Source organism: Tachyglossus aculeatus, chromosome 2, assembly GCF_015852505.1.
Source record: "Tachyglossus aculeatus isolate mTacAcu1 chromosome 2, mTacAcu1.pri, whole genome shotgun sequence".
Lineage (NCBI taxonomy): Eukaryota > Metazoa > Chordata > Mammalia > Monotremata > Tachyglossidae > Tachyglossus > Tachyglossus aculeatus.
Genome location: NC_052067.1, coordinates 164,128,332 through 164,147,226, shown reverse-complemented (window position 1 = coordinate 164,147,226; position 18,895 = coordinate 164,128,332). Strand labels below are relative to the sequence as shown.

At 43.9% G+C, this 18,895-nt stretch overlaps 1 protein-coding gene across 4 annotated transcripts in view; it reads left to right on the top strand.

The window, feature by feature from the left end:
• The window catches only part of STK38L (serine/threonine kinase 38 like), a 177,764-nt gene that overhangs the window by 86,536 nt on the left and 72,333 nt on the right, over window positions 1–18,895 (top strand). For all 4 annotated transcript variants that reach the window (XM_038772844.1, XM_038772818.1, XM_038772826.1 and 1 more), the window contains one exon: window positions 6,383–6,434. In XM_038772844.1, the coding sequence (XP_038628772.1) occupies window positions 6,383–6,434 (52 nt within the window). The remainder of the gene's footprint in view (window positions 1–6,382; window positions 6,435–18,895) is intronic.

Below are 18,895 nucleotides of genomic sequence, written 5' to 3'. Positions count from 1 at the left end.
TGAGCCTCAGTTCCCTCATCTGTAAAATGGGGATTAAGACTGTGAGCCCCCACGTGGGAAAACCTGATTCATTCATTCATTCAATCGTATTTATTGAGCGCTTACTGGGTGCAGAGCACTGTACTAAGCACTTGGGAAGTACAATCAGCCAGAGGACCTGGGTTCTAATCCCAGCCCCGCCACTTGTCTGCTGTGTGACCTTGGGCAACACATTTCACTTCTGTGGGCCTCAGTTACCTCATGTGTAAAATGGGGATTGAGACTGTGAGACCCACGTGGGACAGGGACTGTGTCTAGCCCGATTTCCTTGCATCCATCCCAGCGCTTAGTACAGTGCCTGGCATATACTGAATGAGTGAATACATATTTATGACTCTATTTTACTTGTACGTATTTATTCCATTTACTTTATTTTGTTAATATGTTTTGTTCTCTGTCTCCCCCTTCTAGACTGTGAGCCTGCTGTTGGGTAGGGACCGTCTCTATTTGTTGCAAACTTGTACTTCCCAAGCGCTTAGTACAGTGCTCCGCACACAGTAAATGCTCAATAAATACGATTGAATAAATGAATACATATTTATTACTCTATTTTACTTGTACATATTTATTCCATTTACTTTATTTTGTTAATATGTTTTGTTTTGTTGTCCGTCTCCCCCTTCTAGCCTGTGAGCCCGCTGCTTGTACTTCCCAAGCGCTTAGTACAGTGCTCTGCACACAGTAAGCGCTCAATAAATACGATTGATTGATTGATTGATTGTTGGGTAGGGACTGTCTCTATTTGTTACAAACTTGTACTTCCCAAGTGCTTAGTCCAGTGCTCTGCACAAAGTAAATGCTCAATAAATGCGATTGAATAAATGAATATATATTTATTACTCTATTTTACTTGTACATATTTATTCCATTCACTTTATTTTGTTAATATGTTTTGTTTTGTTGTCCGTCTCCCCCTTCTAGCCTGTGAGCCCACTGTTGGGTAGGGACTGACTCTGTACATTGCCAACCTGTACTTCCCAAGCGCTTAGTACAGTGCTCTGCACACAGTAAGCACTCAATAAATAGGATTGAATAAATGAATACATATTTATTACTCTATTTTACTTGTACATATTTATTCCATTTACTTTATTTTGTTAATATGTTTTGTTTTGTTGTCCGTCTCCCCCTTCTAGCCTGTGAGCCCGTTGTTGGGTAGGGACCGTCTCTAGATGTTGCCAACTTGTACTTCCCAAGCGCGTAGTACAGTGCTTTGCACACAGTAAGCGCTCAATAAATACGATTGAATAAATGAATACATATTTATTACTCTATTTTACTTGTACATATTTATTCCATTTACTTTATTTTGTTAATATGTTTTGTTTTGTTGTCCGTCGCCCCCTTCTAGCCTGTGAGCCTGCTGCTTGTACTTCCCAAACACTTAGTACAGTGCTCTGCACACAGTAAGTGCTCAATAAATGTGATTGATTGATTGTTGGCTAGGGACCATCTCTATTTGTTGCCAACTTGTACTTCCCAAGCATGTAGTACAGTGCTCTGCACACGGTAAACGCTCAATAAATATGATTGATTGATTGATTGTTGGGTAGGGACCGTCTCTATCTGTTGCCAACTTGTACTTCCCAAGCGCGTAGTACAGTGCTCTGCACACAGTAAATGCTCAATAAACACGATTCATTGATTGATTGATTGATTATTAGGTAGGGACCGTCTCTATCTGTTGCAAACTTGTACTTCCCAAGCGCGTAGTACAGTGCTCTGCACACAGTAAGCGCTCAGTAAATACGATTGATTGATTGATTGTTGGGTAGGGACCGTCTCTATCTGTTGCAAACTTGTACTTCCCAAGCGCGTAGTACAGTGCTCTGCACACAGTAAATGCTCCATAGATACAATTGAATGAATGAATGAATGAATATATAGTAAGCGCTTAACAAATGCCAGAATTATTATTATTATTCACTTCTCTGGACCTCAGTTTCCTCAATTGCAAACCGGGGGTTCAATATTTGTTCTCTGTGTTACTCGGACTGTGAGTCCCGGGTGGGACAGGGACCGTGCCTGCCCTGGTTAGCTACCTGAGCGCTTACAACAGTGTTGGGCACCCAGAAAGCTCCTAACAACTACTTTAGATTACGGCGATTAATTGTATATTCCTTTCAGGGAGGGAAAAAATGGTGTCATCCCTTCCAGAAACCGGCGATGTGTCCGCCAACTTGGTCATATTGTTATGTTTCCCTCTCCCAAGCGCTTAGTACAGTAGCAGCGTGGCTTAGTGGAAAGAGCATTGGCTTTGGAGTCAGAGGTCATGGGTTCCAATCCCGGCTCCGCCACAGTGGAAAGAGCCCAGGCTTTGGAGTCAGAGGTCATGGGTTCAAATCCCGGCTCCGCCACGTGTCAGCTGTGTGACTTTGGGCAAGGCACTTCACTTCTCTGGGCCTCAGTTCCCTCAACTGTAAAATGGGGATAAAGACTGTGAGCCCCCAGTGGGACAACCTGATCACGTTGTAGCCTCCCCAGTGCTTAGAACAGTGCTTTGCACATAGTAAGTACTTAATAAATGCCATTATTATTATTAGTATTATTATGTCTGCTGTGTGACCTTAGGCAAGTCACTTACCTTCTCTAAGGCTCAGTTCCCTCATCTGTAAAATGGGGATGAAGACTGTGAGCCCCCCATGGGACAACCTGATCACCTTAAATCCCCCCCAGCGCTTAGAACAGTGCTTTACACATAGTAAGCGCTTAATAAATGCCATTATTATTATTATTATTATTATTCTCTGGGTCTCGGTTCCCTCATCTGTAAAATGGGGATGAAGACTGTGAGCCCCCCGTGGGACAACCTGATCACCTTGTATCCCCCCCAGTGCTTAGAACAGTGCTTTGCACGTAGTAAGCGCTTAATAAATGCCATTATTATTATTATTATTATTCTCTGGGCCTCGGTTCCCTCATCTGTGAAATGGGGATGAAGACTGTGAGCCCCCCGTGGGACAACCTGATCACCTTGTATACTCCCCAGTGCCTAGACCAGTGCTTTGCACATAGTAAGCGCTTAATAAATGCCATTTTAAAAATGTTGTCAGCTGTGTGACTTTGGGCAAGTCACTTCACTTCTCTCTGCCTCAGTTCCCTCATCTGTAAAATGGGGGTTAAGACTGTGAGTCCCCTGTGGGACAACCCGATCACCTTGTATCCCCCCAGCGCTTAGAACAGCACATAGTAAGTGCTTAATAAATACCATCATCATCATTATTATTATTATTACAGCGCTCTGCAGACAGTAAACGCTCAATAAATGCGACTGGTAGTGAGAGAGAGTGTATTGGTTTCCTAAGACAAAATGGGATGACTCGGAGGTGGTTTGGAAGGGGAGTTGTCGGGGTTCAGGGAGATTTGTCTAATTTGTCCAAGCTGACCGAATACTCCTCAGTCGGCGAGCTCTCAGGCCTGGACACAGTGCTGTTGTTAGAGTGGGTCTTCCCTGAAGGCCAGATCAATCAATCAATCAATCAATCGTATTTATTGAGCGCTTACTGTGTGCAGAGCACTGCGCTAAGCACTTGGGAAGTCCAAGTTGGCACCATCTAGAGACGGTCCCTACCCGACAGCGGGCTCACAGTCTAGAAGAGGGAGACGGAGAACAAAACAAAACATATTAACAAAATGAAATGAGCAGAATAGATATGTACAAGTAAAATAAATAAATAAATAGATTAATAAATCTGTACAAACATATATACATAAATCCAGGTGCTGTGGGGAAGGGAAGGAGGTAAGGCGGGGGGATGGAGAGGGGGATGAGGGGGAGAGGAAGGAGGGGGCTCAGTCTGGGAAGGCCTCCCTTGATGGCCACCCCACCCTCCTCCCCCTGGTAATTAGGTCCAGAGTTCTAATTAATTTTATTCATTCATTCATCCCTTCGTATTGAGCGTTTACCATGTGCAGAGCATTCATTCATTCATTCAATCGTATTTATTGAGCCCTTACTGTGTGCAGAGCACTGTACTAAGTGCTTGGGAAGTCCAAGTCGGCAACATATGGAGACGGTCCCTACCCAACAACGGGCTCACAGTCTAGAAGGGGGAGGCAGACAACAAAACCAATCATTTAGACAGGTGTCAAAACTGTCAGAATAAATAGAATTATAGCTATATGCACATCATTAATAAAAGAGAGTAGTAAATATGTACAAGTAAAATAAATAGAGTAGTGAATCTGTACAAATATATACAAGTGCTGTGGGGAGGGGAAGGAGGTGGGACGGGGGATGGGGAGGAGGAGAGGAAAAAGGGGGCTCAGTGTGGGAAGGCCTCCTGGAGGAGGTGAGCTCTCAGTAGGGCTTTGAAGGGAGGAAGAGACGGATGTGACACCTGTATATATGTATATATGGCTGTCTGTATTTATTACTCTATTTATTTTACTTGTACATATCTATTCTATTTATTTCATTTTGTTAATATGTTTTGTTTTGTTGTCCGTCTCCCCCTTCTAGACTGTGAGCCCGCTGTTGGGTAGGGACCGTCTCTATATGTTGCCAACTTGGACTTCCCAAGCGCTTAGTACAGTGCTCTGCACACAGTAAGTGCTCAATAAATACGATTGATTGATTGATTGATGAGAGGAAGGAGGGCATTCTGGGCCAGGGGGTGGACGTGGGCCGGGGGTCGACGGCCGGACAGGCGAGAACGAGGCCCGGTGAGGTGGTTAGCGGCGGCAGAGGAGCGGAGGACGCGGGCTGGGCCGGAGAAGGACAGAAGGGAGGGGAGGGAGGAGGGGGCGAGGGGATGGATGGACAGCCTTGAATCAGTCAATCAATCAATCAATCGTATTTATTGAGCGCTTACTGTGTGCAGAGCACTGTACGAAACGCTTGGGAAGTACAAGTTGGCAACATAGAGAGACGGTCCCTACCCAACAGTGGGCTCACAGTCTAGAAAGTTTGAAGCCGAGAGGGAGGAGTTTTTGTTGGATTCATAGGTTGACAGGCAACCACTGGAGATTTTTGAGGACGGTTAAGGAGGAGCAGTGTGGCTCAGTGGAAAGAGCCCGGGCTTTGGAGTCCGAGGTCATGGGTTCACAGCCCGACTCCACCACGTCTGCTGTGTGACCTTGGGCAAGTCACTTAGCTTCTCTGAGCCTCAGTTACCTCATCTGTAAAATGGGGATTAAGACCATGAGCCCCCACATGGGACAACTTGATCACCTTGTAACCCCCCAGCGCTTAGGACGGTGCTCTGCATATAGTAAGTGCTTAACAAATGCCATCATTATTATTATTATTATTATTATTATTATTATTACTAAGTGCTTGGGAGAGTACAATAGAACAGTAAACAGACACATTCCCTCCCCACAGTGAGCTTTCAGTCTCGAGGGGAGTTTAATGTCTGCATCCCTGGGCTCCTTCTGGGCAGGGAATGTGACTACCAACTCTGTTCTGTTGTACTCCCCCAAGCGCTTAGTACAGTGCTCTGAAACAGTAAGCGCTCAATAAATACCACTGATCGATTAATTGATGATCCAGGTGTGTACAGAAACTATCACTCTTCCTCTCCCCCCTCTGTCCCCCCCGCCTTACCTCCTTCCCTTCCCCACAGCACCTGTATATATGTATACATGTTTGTACATATTTATTACTCTATTTATCTATTTTACTTGTACATATCTATTCTATTTATTTTATTTTGTTAATATGTTTTCTTTTGTTCTCTGTCTCCCCCTTCTAGACTGTGAGCCCACTGTTGGGTAGGGACCGTCTCTAGATGTTGCCAACTTGGACTGCCCAAGCGCTTAGTACAGTGCTCTGCACACAGTAAGCGCTCAATAAATATGATTGAATGAACGAATGAAAGCTAACTGAGGCACAGAAAAGTGAAGTGACTTGCCCAAAGCCTCAAAGCTGACAGTTGTATGTATTTATTACTCTATTTATTTTATTTGTACATATCTATTTTATTTTGTTAATAGGTTTGGTTTTGTTCTCTGTCTCCCCCTTCTAGACTGTGAGCCCACGGTTGGGCAGGGACCGTCTCTATGTGTTGCCAACTTGTACTTCCCAAGCACTTAGTACAGTGTTCTGCACACAGTAAGCGCTCAATAAATGCGATTGATTGATTGATTATTACTCTATTTTATTTGTACATATTGTATTTATTTTATTTTGTTAATAGGTTTGGTTTTGTTCTCTGTCTCCCCCTTCTAGACTGTGAACCCACTGTTGGGTAGGGACCGTATCTATATGTTGCCAACTTGGACTTCCCAAGCGCTTAGTACAGTGCCCTGCACACAGTAAGCGCTCAGTAAATACGACTGATTGATTGTTAAGAGCTTACCTAAAGCAGGGAGTGTTCTATGTTTTTTTTCTTTTTTTCAGGCAGAAGAAACTGGAAGTCGCCATGGAGGAAGAAGGACTGGCTGATGAGGAGGTACTGGCCAGTTCGGGTTTTTTTGTAGTGTTTGTTAAGCACTTACTTTGCGCCAGACACTGTGCTAAGCACTGGGGCAAGATATAAGCTAATGATGTTGGAAACAGCCCAGGTCCCACATAATAATAATAATAATGATGGTATTTGTTAAGCACTTACTTTGCGCCAGGCACTGTACTAAGCACTGGGGCAAGATATAAGCTAATGACGTTGGAAACAGTCCAGGTCCCACATAATAATAATAATAATGACGGTATTTGTTAAGCGCTTCCTCTGTGCCAGTCACTGTACTAAGCGCTGGGGTGGATACCAGCAAATCAGGTTGGACACAGTCCCTGTTCCACATGGGGCTCACAGTCACAATCCTCATTTTACAGGTAAGGAAACTGAGACCCAGTGAAGTGACTTGCCCAAGGTCACACGGCAGACAGGTGGCGGAGCCGGGCTCGCCGTCTTAGTCCCCATTTTGCAGGTGAGGTGACTGAGGCCCAGTGAAGTGACTTGCCCGAGGTCACACGGCAGACAGGTGGCGGAGCCGGGCTCGCCGTCTTAGTCCCCATTTTGCAGGTGAGGTGACTGAGGCCCAGTGAAGTGACTTGCCCGAGGTCACACGGCAGACAGGTGGCGGAGCCGGGCTCGCCGTCTAAGTCCCTATTTTGCAGGTGGGGTAACTGAGTCCGCTGTTGGGTAGGGACCGTCTCTGTATGTTGCCACCTTGTACTTCCCAAGCGCTTAGTACAGTGCTCTGCACACAGTAAGCGCTCAGTAAATACGGTCGAATGAATGAATGAGGCCCAGAGACGTGAAGTGGCTTTTCCAAGGTCACACAGCAGGCAAGTGGCCGAGCCGAGATTAGAACCCAGGTCCAAGCTTTAAACACCAGACCACTCTGCTTCTGTGGAGCCAGAGGTCATGGGTTTGAATCCCGGCTCCACCACATGTCTGAGAAGCAGCGTGGCCCAGCAGAAAGAGCCCGGGCTTTGGAGTCAGAGGTCACGGGTTCGAATTCCGGCTCCGCCACGTGTCTGCTGTGTGACCTTGGGCAAGTCACTTCACTTCTCTGGGCCTCAGTTGCCTCATCTGTAAAATGGGGATGAAGACTGTGAGCCCTACATGGGACAACCTGATCACCTTATAGCCTCCCCAGCGCTTAGAACAGTGCTTTGCACATAGTAAGCGCTTACCACATGCCATCATTATTATTATTATTATTACGTCTGCTGTGTGACCTTGGGCAAGTCACTTAACTTCTCTGAGCCTCAGTGACCTCAGCTGTAAAATGGGGATTAAGACTGTGAGCCCCCCGTGGGACAACCTGATCACGTTATATCCCCCCTGTGCTTAGAACAGCGCTTTGCACATAGTCAGCGCTTAACAAATGCCATCATTATTATTGTTATTATCTTGCCCAGTTCATTCATTCATTCATTGTCGTATTAATTGAACGCTTACTGTGTGCAGAGCGCTGTACTAAGCGCTTGGGAAGTACAAGTTGGCAACATCTAGAGACGGTCCCTACCCAACAACGGGCTCACAGTCTAGAAGGGGGAGACAGACATTCATTCATTCATTGTCGTATTTATTGAGTGCTTACTGTGTGCAGAGCACTGTACTAAGCGCTTGGGAAGTACAAGTCGGCAACATCTAGAGACGGTCCCTACCCAACAACAGGCTCACAGTCTAGAAGGGGGAGACAGGCAACAAAACAAAACAGGGGGACGGGAGTCAAAATCGTCAGAACAAATAGAATTAAACCTAGATGCACATCATTAACAAAATAAATAGAATAGTAAATATGGACAAGTAAAATAGAATAATAAATCTGTACAAATATATATACAAGTGCTGTGGGGAGGGGAAGGAGGTAGTCTGTGTCTCCCCCTTCTAGACTGTGAGCCCACTGTTGGGTAGGGACCGTCTCTAGATGTTGCCAACTTGGACTTCCCAAGCGCTTAGTACAGTGCTCTGCACACAGGAAGCGCTCAATTAATACGATTGATTGATTGATTGATTGAGAGGGAAAAGGGGGCTCAATCTGGGAAGGCCTCCGGGAGGAGGTGAGCGCTCAACAGGGCTTTGAAGGGAGGAAGAGAGCGAGCTTGGCGGATGTGCGGAGGGAGGGAATTCCGGGCCAGGGGAAGGATGTGGGATGGGGGTCGACGGCGGGACGGGCAAGAACGAGGCCCAGTGAGGAGATTAGAGAAGCAGCCTGGCTCAGTGGAAAAAGCCCGGGCTTTGGAGTCAGAGGTCGTGGGTTCGAATCCCGGCTCCACCACAAGTCAGCTGTGTGACCTTGGGCAAGTCACTTAACTTCTCTGAGCCTCAGTTACCTCATCTGTAAAAATGGGGATTAAGACAGTGAGCCCCACGTGGGACAGCCTCATCACATTGTATCCCCCCCAGCGCTTAGAACAGTGCTTTGCACATAGTAAGCGCTTAACAAATGCCATCATTATTATTATTATTAGCAGCCGCAGAGGGTGCGGGCTGGACTGGAGAAGCAGCGTGGCTCAGCGGAAAGAGCCCGGGCTTTGGAGTCAGAGGTCATGGGTTCAAATCCCGGCTCCGCCACTTGTCAGCTGGGTGACTTTGGGCCAGGCACTTCACTTCTCTGCGCCCTCAGTCCCCTCATCTGGAAAATGGGGGTGAAGACTGGGAGCCACCGTGGGCCATCCTGATCACCTTGTAACCTCCCCGGCGCTTAGAACAGTGCCTTGCACATAGTAAGCGCTTAATAAATGTTATCATTATCATTATTAGAAGGAGAGAAGGGAGGTGAGGTAGGAGCGTGGCTCAGTGGGAAGAGCCCGGGCTTTGGAGTCAGAGGTCATGGGTTCGAATCCCAGCTCTGCCACATGTCTGCTGTGTGACCTTGGGCAAGTCACTTCACTTCTCTGAGCCTCAGTTACCTCATCTGTAAAATGGGGATGAAGACTGTGAGCCCCACGTGGGACAACCTGATCACCTTGTATCCCCCCAAGCGCTTAGAACAGTGCTTTGCACATAGTAAGCGCTTAACAAATGCCAACGTTATTATAGGAGGGGGCGAGGTGATGGACAGCCTTGAAGCCGGATGGGTCTGCGAATCTGGGTACCTTTGGGGGAGTGGAGATTTCATGGTTTGGGAAGATGAAGATGGCATTTAGACTCTCACCACTGCCTCGGTCGGCAATCATTCATTCAATCGTATTTATTGAGCGCTTACTGTGTGCAGAGCACTGTACTAAGCGCTTGGGAAGTACAAGTCGGCAACATCTAGAGATGGTCCCTACCCAACAGCGGGCTCACAGTCTAGAAGGGGGAGACAGAGAACGAAACAAAACATATTAACAAAATAAAATCAGAGGGGAAAGAGCCTGGGTTTGGGAGTCAGAGGTTGTGGGTTCTAATCCTGACTCCACCACTTGTCAGTGACCTCCACTATGCTTTTGGGCCCGTATATGATTTTTCCCTGAATTCCCTGGCCAGCAGCGTGGCTCACTGGAAAGAGCCCGGGCTTGGGAGTCAGAGGTCATGGGTTCAAATCCCAGCTCCGCCACTTGTCAGCTGTGTGACTTTGGGCAAGTCACTTCACTTCTCTGGGCCTCAGTGACCTCGTCTGGAAAATGGGGATTAAGACTGTGGGCCCCAAGTGGGACAACCTGATCGCCTTGTATCCTCCCCAGCGCTTAGAACAGTGCTTTGCACATAGTAAGAGCTTAACAAATGCCATCGTTATTATTATGGCTCAGTGGAAAGAGTCCGGGCTTTGGAGTCAGAGGTCATAGGTTCGAATCCCTACTCCTCTACTTGCCAGCTGTGTGACTTTGGGCAAGTCACTTAACTTCTCTGTGCCTCAGTTACCTCATCTGTAAAATGGGGATTAAGACTGTGAGTCCCCCGTGGAACAACCTGATTACCTTGTAACCTCCCCTGCACTTAGAACAGTGCTTTGCACATAGTAAGTGCTTAATAAACGCCATTATTATTATTATTTTTTTTTTCATCAGGGCTTTTAAACCAACCACTAGTCTGGGCTTTTTCTTAAATAAACCAACAACCCCCCCCCCCCCCCCCGAGTGATTAGAGGGGCGAAAAAGGGTTAGCTTGCGTTGTGTTCTAATCCCAGCTCTGCCACTTGTCTGCTGGCAACTTTGGGCAAGTCACTTGACTTCTGTGCCTCAGTTGTCTCATCTGTAAAATGGGAATTACGACTGTGAGCCCCATGTGGGGCTGGTGTCCACCTCAGTGCTACAGTGCCTCAGACAGAGAAGCAGTGTGGCTCAGTGGAAAGAGCCCGGGCTTTGGAGTCAGAGGTCATGGGTTCGAATCCCGGCTCTGCCAACTGTCAGCTGTGTGACTTTGGGCAAGTCACTTCACTTCTCTGTGCCTCAGTTCCCTCATCTGTAAAATGGGGGTGAAGACTGTGAGCCCCCCGTGGGACAACCTGATCACCTTGTATCCTCCCCAGCGCTTAGAACAGTGCTTTGCACATAGTAAGCGCTTAATAAACGCCATCATTATTTTTATTATTACAGTGCTTGGCACGTAGTAAGCCCTTCCCAATAATCATTATTGTAGTTTTAGTTGTCGTCCTCACTGGGTGCCCAAAGATAATCTTTCCTCCCCTTTCAGTAACACCTCGGATCCAAACAGTCTCACTTAGCACCCAACTAATTGTGCTAAATTGTGCTAATTGTGCTAACCCAACTAATGATGCTAAAATGCCATCATTATTATAATTGTCTCAATTCTCGAACAGTGCCTAAGCTTAGAGCAGAAAGTTCTTAATTCCCCAACAGCGAGCTCACCAGAACATAGAGTGGAAAGACGTTATGGCATGAGTGAGCGCATATAATATCGAATATACGTATATTATATGCGTATTATATATATAAGAATATTCCAAACAGTCTCACTTAGCACCCAACTAATTGTGCTAATTGTGCTAACCCAACTAATGATGCTAAAATCAATCAATCAATCAATCGTATTTACTGAGCTCTTACTGTGTGCAGAGCACTGTAGTTATATATAAATTATATAAATTATAAATAAATTATAATTATAATATAACATGCCATCATTATTATAATTGTCTCAATTCTCGAACAGTGCCAAAGCGTAGAGCAGAAAGTTCTTAATTCCCCAACAGCGAGCGTGCCAGAACATAAAGTGGAAAGACGTTATGGCAGGAGTGAGCGCGTATAATATCGAATATGCATATATTATATGCATATTATATACATAAGAATATTCCAAACAGTCTCACTTAAGCACCCAACTAATTGTGCTAAATTGTGCTAATTGTGCTAACCCAACTAGTGATGCTAAAATCGATCAATCAATCAATCAATCGTATTTACTGAGCTCTTACTGTGTGCAGAGCACTGTAGTTATATATAAATTATAAATAAATTATAATCATTATTATAATTGTCTCAGTTCTCGAACAGTGCCAAAATGTAGAGCAGAAAGTTCTTAATTCCCCAACAGCGAGCTGGCCAGAACATAAATTGGAAAGACGTTATGGCAGGAGTGAGCGCATAGAATATCGAATATACATGTATTATATGCATATTATATATATAAGAATATTCCAAACAGTCTCACTTAGCACCCAACTAATTGTGCTAAATTGTGCTAATTGTGCTAACCCAACTAATGATGCTAAAATCAATCAATCAATCAATCGTATTTTTTGAGCTCTTACTGTGTGCAGAGCACTGTAGTTATATATAAATTATAAATAAATTATAATTATAATATAAAATGCCATCATTATTATAATTGTCTCAATTCTCGAACAGTGCCACAGCGCAGAGCAGAAAGTTCTTAATTCCCCAACAGCGAGCTCGCCAGAACATAGAGTGGAAAGACGTTATGGCAGGAGTGAGCGCATAGAATATCGAATATACGTATATGCATATTATATATATATATGTGTGTTTGGCACGTCGTAAGCGCCTAACAAACACCATCATTATTATTATTATTATCATTATGTATCTGAATTTCCAGCAAAGCCCTCCCCTTTTATTTTTAGAGTTCAGTCCCGCTCGAGAGGCCTCCTTTATTTTGAAAATGTTCCCTACATTAGCGGCTGCCTTTCCTGCCCTTAAAACTGTTGGTGCCAAAGAACACATCCCACTTCCTTGAGCTCGATCAATCAGTCAATCAATCGTATTTATTGAGCGCTTACTGTGTACAGAGCACTGTACTAAGCGCTTGGGAAGTCCAAGTTGGCAACATCTAGAGACAGTCCCTACCCAACAGTGGGCTCACAGTCTAGAAGGGGGAGACAGACAACAAAACCAAACATATTAACAAAATAAAATAAATAGAATAGATATGTACAAGTAAAATAAATAAATAAATAGAGTAATAAATATGTACAAACATATATAAAAGGAGATGTCTAGGCCTTTGCTATTTCTGTCTTAAAAAGGGGATTAAATGGAATAGATATGTACAAGTAAAATAAATAAATAGAGTAATAAATATGTACAAACATATATACATAGAGATGTCTAGGCCTCTGCTATTTCTGTCTTAAAAAGGAGATTAAATAGAATAGGTATGTACAAGTAAAATAAATAGAGTAATAAATATGTACAAACGTATATACATAGAGATGTCTAGGCCTCTGCTATTTCTGTCTTAAAAAGGAGATTAAATAGAATAGGTATGTACAAGTAAAATAAATAGAGTAATAAATATGTACAAACATATATACATAGAGATGTCTAGGCCTCTGCTATTTCTGTCTTAAAAGGGGGATTGAGTCACCATTTTTAAGGATCAGCGTGGAAAGGTCCGGCTTTTCCACGCTGCGGAGGGCGGTGCAGTTTTCCACGACTTCATCCCGCATTATTTCACCTAACGGTAATGGAGGCGGAAATTGAAACTTGCCCCACAGATACTTCTTCCAATCATTCATTTGTGTGTGTTTTTTAGTACTTTGGAAAAAAAAGTAGTTGGAAAAAAAGGGAAAAAAAAAATCCAGTCTCTCATGCCCCCATGTGACTTCCTTGGAAACGTTTTTAAAGACAAGCTGTTCACCTGGAAGGGTTACCGACGCTTTAAGAAACTCGGTTAAATGATAATAATAATAATAGTAATAGTAATTATGGTATTTGTTTGGAGAAGCGGCATGGCTCAGTGGAAAGAGCCCAGGCTCTGGAGTCAGGGGTCATGGGTTCGAATCCCGACCCTGCCAATTGTCAGCTGTGTAACTTTGGGCAAGTCACTTCATTCATTCATTCAATCGAATTTATTGAGCGCTTACTGTGTGCAGAGCACTGTACTAAGTGCTTGGGAAGTACAAGTTGGCAACATATTCATTCATTCAGTCGTATTGAGCGCTTACTGTGTGCAGAGCACTGTACTAAGCACTTGGGAAGTACAAGTTAGCAACATATTCATTCATTCAATCGTATTTATGGAGCGTTTACTGTGTGCAGAGCACTGTACTAAGCACTTGGGAAGTACAGGTTGGCAACATATTCATTCATTCACTCATTCAATCGTATTGAGCGCTTACTGTGTGCAGAGCACTGTACTAAGTGCTTAGGAAGTACAAGTTGGCAACATATTCATTCATTCAATCGTATTTATTGAGCGCTTACTGTGTGCAGAGCACTGTACTAAGCGCTTGGGAAGTCCAAGTTGGCAACATCTAGAGACGGTCCCTACCCGACAGCGGGCTCACGGTCTAGAAGGGGGAGACGGACAACAAAACAAAACATATTAACAAAATAAAATAAATAGAATAAATCATGCCCCCGTGTGACTTCCTTGGAAACATTTTTAAAGACAAGCTGTTCACCTGGAAGGGTTACTGACGCTTTAAGAAACTCAGTTAAATGATAATTATAATATTAATAATAATATTAATAGTAATGATGGTATTTGTGTAGAGAAGCGGCATGGCTCAGTGGAAAGAGCCCGGGCTCTGGAGTCAGAGGTCATGGGTTCGATTCCTGGCCCTGCCAGTTGTCAGCTGTGTGACTTTGGGCAAGTCACTTCACTTTTCTGTGCCTCAGTTACCTTTCATTCATTCATTCAGTTGTTTTTATTGAGCGCTTACTGTGTGCAGAGCACTGTACTAAGCACTTGGGAAGTACAGGTTGGCAACATATTCATTCATTCAGTCAGTCGTATTTATTGAGCACTTACTGTGTGCAGAGCACTGTACTAAGCACTTGGGAAGTACAAGTTGGCAACATATTCATTCATTCATTCATTCAATCGTATTGAGCGCTTACTGTGTGCAGAGCACTGTACTAAGCGCTTGGGAAGTACAAGTTGGCAACATATTCATTCATTCAATCGTATTTATTGAGCGCTTGTGTGCAGAGCACTGTACTAAGTGCTTGGGAAGTACAGGTTGGCAACATTCATTCATTCATTCAATCGTATTTATTGAGCGCTTACTGTGTGCAGAGCACTGTACTAAGCGCTTGGGAAGTACAAGTTAGCAGGATATTCATTCATTCATTCAATCGTATTTATTGAGTGCTTTCTGTGTGCAGAGCACTGTACTAAGCACTTGGGATGTACAAGCTGGCAACATATCGAGATGGTCCCTACCCAACAGTGGGCTCACAGTCTAGCAGGGGAAGAAAGAACAAAACCAAACATATTAACAAAATAAAATAAATAGAATAAATATATACAAATAAAATAGAGTAATAAATACATACGATTATCAGCTTTGTGACTTTGGGCAAGTCATTTAACTTTTCTGTGCCTCAGTTACCTTTCATTCATCCATTCAATCGTATTTATTGAGTGCTTACTGTGTGCAGAGCACTGTACTAAGCGCTTGGGAAGTCCAAGTTGGCAACATCTAGAGACAGTCCCTACCCAACAATGGGCTCACAGTCTAGAAGGGGGAGACAGACACAAAACAAAACATATTAACAAAATAAAATAAATAGAATAAATATGTACAAATAAAATAAATAAATAAATAGAGTAATAAATACATATAATTGTCAGCTTTGTGACTTTGGGCAAGTCACTTAACTTTTCTGTGCCTCAGTTACCTTTCATTCATTCATTCAATTGTATTTATTGAGCATTTACTGTGTGCAGAGCACTGTACTAAGCGCTTGGGAAGTCCAAGTTGGCAACATATAGAGATGGTCCCTACCCAACAGTGGGCTCACAGTCTAGAAGGGGGAGACAGACAACAAAACAAAACATATTAGCAAAATAAAATAAATAGAATAAATAAGTACAAATACAATAAATAAATAGAGTAATAAATATGTACAAACATATATCCATATATTCAGGTGCTGTGGGGAGGGGAAGGAGGTAGGGCGGGGGGATGAGGAGGGGGAGAGAGGAATTAAGACTGTGAGCCCCCCGTGGGCCAACCTGATCACCTTGTAACCTCCCCAAAGCTTAGAACAGTGCTTTGCATGTAGTAAGCGCTTAATAAATGCCATTATTATTATTATTATTATTAAGTTCTTACCATGTGCCAAACACTGTTGTAAGCGCTGGAGAAAATATAAGGTAATCAGGTTCATAATAATAATAATGATGGCATTTATTAAGCACTTACTATGTGCAAAGCACTGTTCTAAGTGCTGGGGAGGTTACATTAATAATAATAATAATAATAATAATAATAATAATGACGGCATTTATTAAGCACTTACTATGTGCAAAATCACTGTTCTAAGCGCTGGGAAGGTTACAAGGTGATCAGGTTGTCCCATGGGGGGCTCACAGTCTTAATCCCCATTTTCCAGATGAGGGAACTGAGGCCCAGAGAAGTGAAGTGACTTGCCCAAAGTCACACATATGGCAATTGGTGGAGCCGGGATTTGAACCCACGACCTCTGACTCCAAAGCCCGGGCTCTTTCCACTGAGCCATGCTGCTTCTCGGCACTATGTGCCAAGCACTCTAGTAAGCGCTGGGGCCGATTCAAGCCGATCGGATCCCACGTGGGGCTCACGAGTCTTAAGGAGGAGGGAGAATCGGGCTTGAATCCCCATTTTGCAGGTGAGGAAATGGAGAACTAGGAAAGAAAAGTGGGTTCCCAAGGTCACGCGGTGAGAAGCAGCGTGGCCTAATGGATAGAACACAGGCCTGGGAATCAGATGGACCTGGGTTCTAATCCCAAATCGCCCACTTCACTTCCCTGCCTCAGTTACCTCATCTGTCAAGTGGGGATTAAAGCTGTGAGCCCCATTTGGGACAGGAACTGTGTCCAACCTGAATAAGTTGTGCCTCTCCCAGCCCTTAGAACGGTGCCCGTCACATAGTAAGCGAGAGTCAGAGGTCATGGGTTCAAGTCTCTGCTCCACCAATTGTCAGCTGTATTACTTTGGGCAGGTCAATTCACTTCTCTGGGCCTCAGTTACCTCATCTGTAAAATGGGGATTAAGACTGTGAGCCCCCTGTGGGACAACCTGATCACCTTGTATCCTCCCCAGCTCTTAGAACAGTGCTTTGCACATAGGAAGGACTTAACAAATACCATCACTATCATTATTATTATGATTGTTATTATTATTATTATTAATAGCATAAACAAACAACACAGCAGGTATGCCGTGGCGGAGCTGGGATTAGAACCCAGGGCGCCTGATTCCCAGTGGAAAGAGCCCGGGCTTTGGAGTCAGAGGTCATGGGTTCAAATCCCGGCTCCGCCATTGTCAGCTGTGTGACTTTGGGCAAGTCACTTCACTTCTCTGGGCCTCAGTTCCCTCATCTGGAAAATGGGGATGAAGACTGTGAGCCCCCCGTGGGACAACCTGATCACCTTGTCTCCGCCCCAGCACTTAGAACAGTGCTTTGCACATGGGAAGTGCTTAACAAATGCCATTATTATTACTATTACTATTATTATTATTATTAATAATAATAATAGCATAAACAAACAACACAGCAGGTACATCGTGGCGGAGCTGGGATTAGAACCCAGGGCGCCTGGCTCCCAGTCCCGAGCTCTTTCCACCAAGCCACTCTACAGAAGCAGCGTGGTTCAGTGGAAAGAGCCCGGGCTTTGGAGTCAGAGGTCATGGGTTCAAATCCCGCCTCCGCCACTTGTCAGCTGCGTGACTTTGGGCAAGTCACTTCACTTCTCTGGGCCTCAGTTCCCTCATCTGGAAAATGGGGATGAAGACTGTGAGCCCCCCGTGGGACAACCTGATCACCTTGGAACCTCCCCATGCTTAGTGCTTTAGCACATAGTAAGTGCTTAATAAATGCCATCAATCAATCAATCAATCATTATTGGTAATAATGATAATAATAATAATAATGCCATTATTATTATTAAAACAAGCACACTTTCACTCAGAATTCAATCAGACTTTGAGATGCTTGAAGTGTTGAGTTTTTAATCATATTGACTTGCTAATCCTTCCTCATCCTACGTCTTCCAAGCAACCCGTAGTACCAGCGTGGCTCAGTGGAAAGAGCCCGGGCTTGGGAACCAGAGGTCATGGGTTCGAATCCTGGCTCCGCCACTTGTCAGCTGTGTGACCTTGGGCAAGCCACATCAATCAATCAATCAATCGTATTTATTGAGTGCTTACTGTGTGCGGAGCACTGTACTAAACGCTTGGGAAGTACAAGTTGGCAACACTTCTCTGGGCCTCAGTTACCTCATCTGTAGAATGGGGATTAAGACTGTGAGACCTTGTATGCTCCCCAGCGCTTAGAACAGTGCTTTGCACATAGTAAGCACTTAACAAATACCATCATTATTGTTATTATTACCTATTGAGCCCTTACTGTGTGCCCAGCACTGTGCAAAGGACTTGGGAAACTACACAGTAGAGTTCATTCATTCATTCGTATTTATTGAGCGCTTACTGTGTGCAGAGCACTGTACTAAGCGCCTGGGAAGTCCAAGTTGGCAACATCTAGAGACGGTCCCTACCCAACAACGGGCTCACAGTCTAGAAGGGGGAGACAGACAACGAAACCAAACATATTAACAAAATGAAATAAATAGAATAGATATGTCCAAGTAAAATAAATAAATAAATAGAGTAATAAATGCGTGCAACTGAGCTCACAGTCTAGAAGGGGGAGACAGACAACAAAACCAAATATATTAACAAAATGAAATAAATAGAATAGATATGTACAAGTAAAATAAATAGAGTAATAAATACGTACAAACTGAGCTCACAGTCTAGAAGGGGGAGACAGACAACAAAACCAAACATATTAACAAAATGAAATAAATAGAATAGCTATGTACAAGTAAAATAAATAGAGTAATAAATACGTGCAAACTGAGCTCACAGTGTAGAAGGGGGAGACAGACAACAAAACCAAACATATTAACAAAATGAAATAGAATAGATATGTACAAGTAAAATAAATTAATAAATAGAGTAATAAATACGTGCAAACTGAGCTCACAGTCTAGAAGGGGGAGACAGACAATAAAACCAAACATATTAACAAAATAAAATAGAATAGATATGTACAAGTAAAATAAAT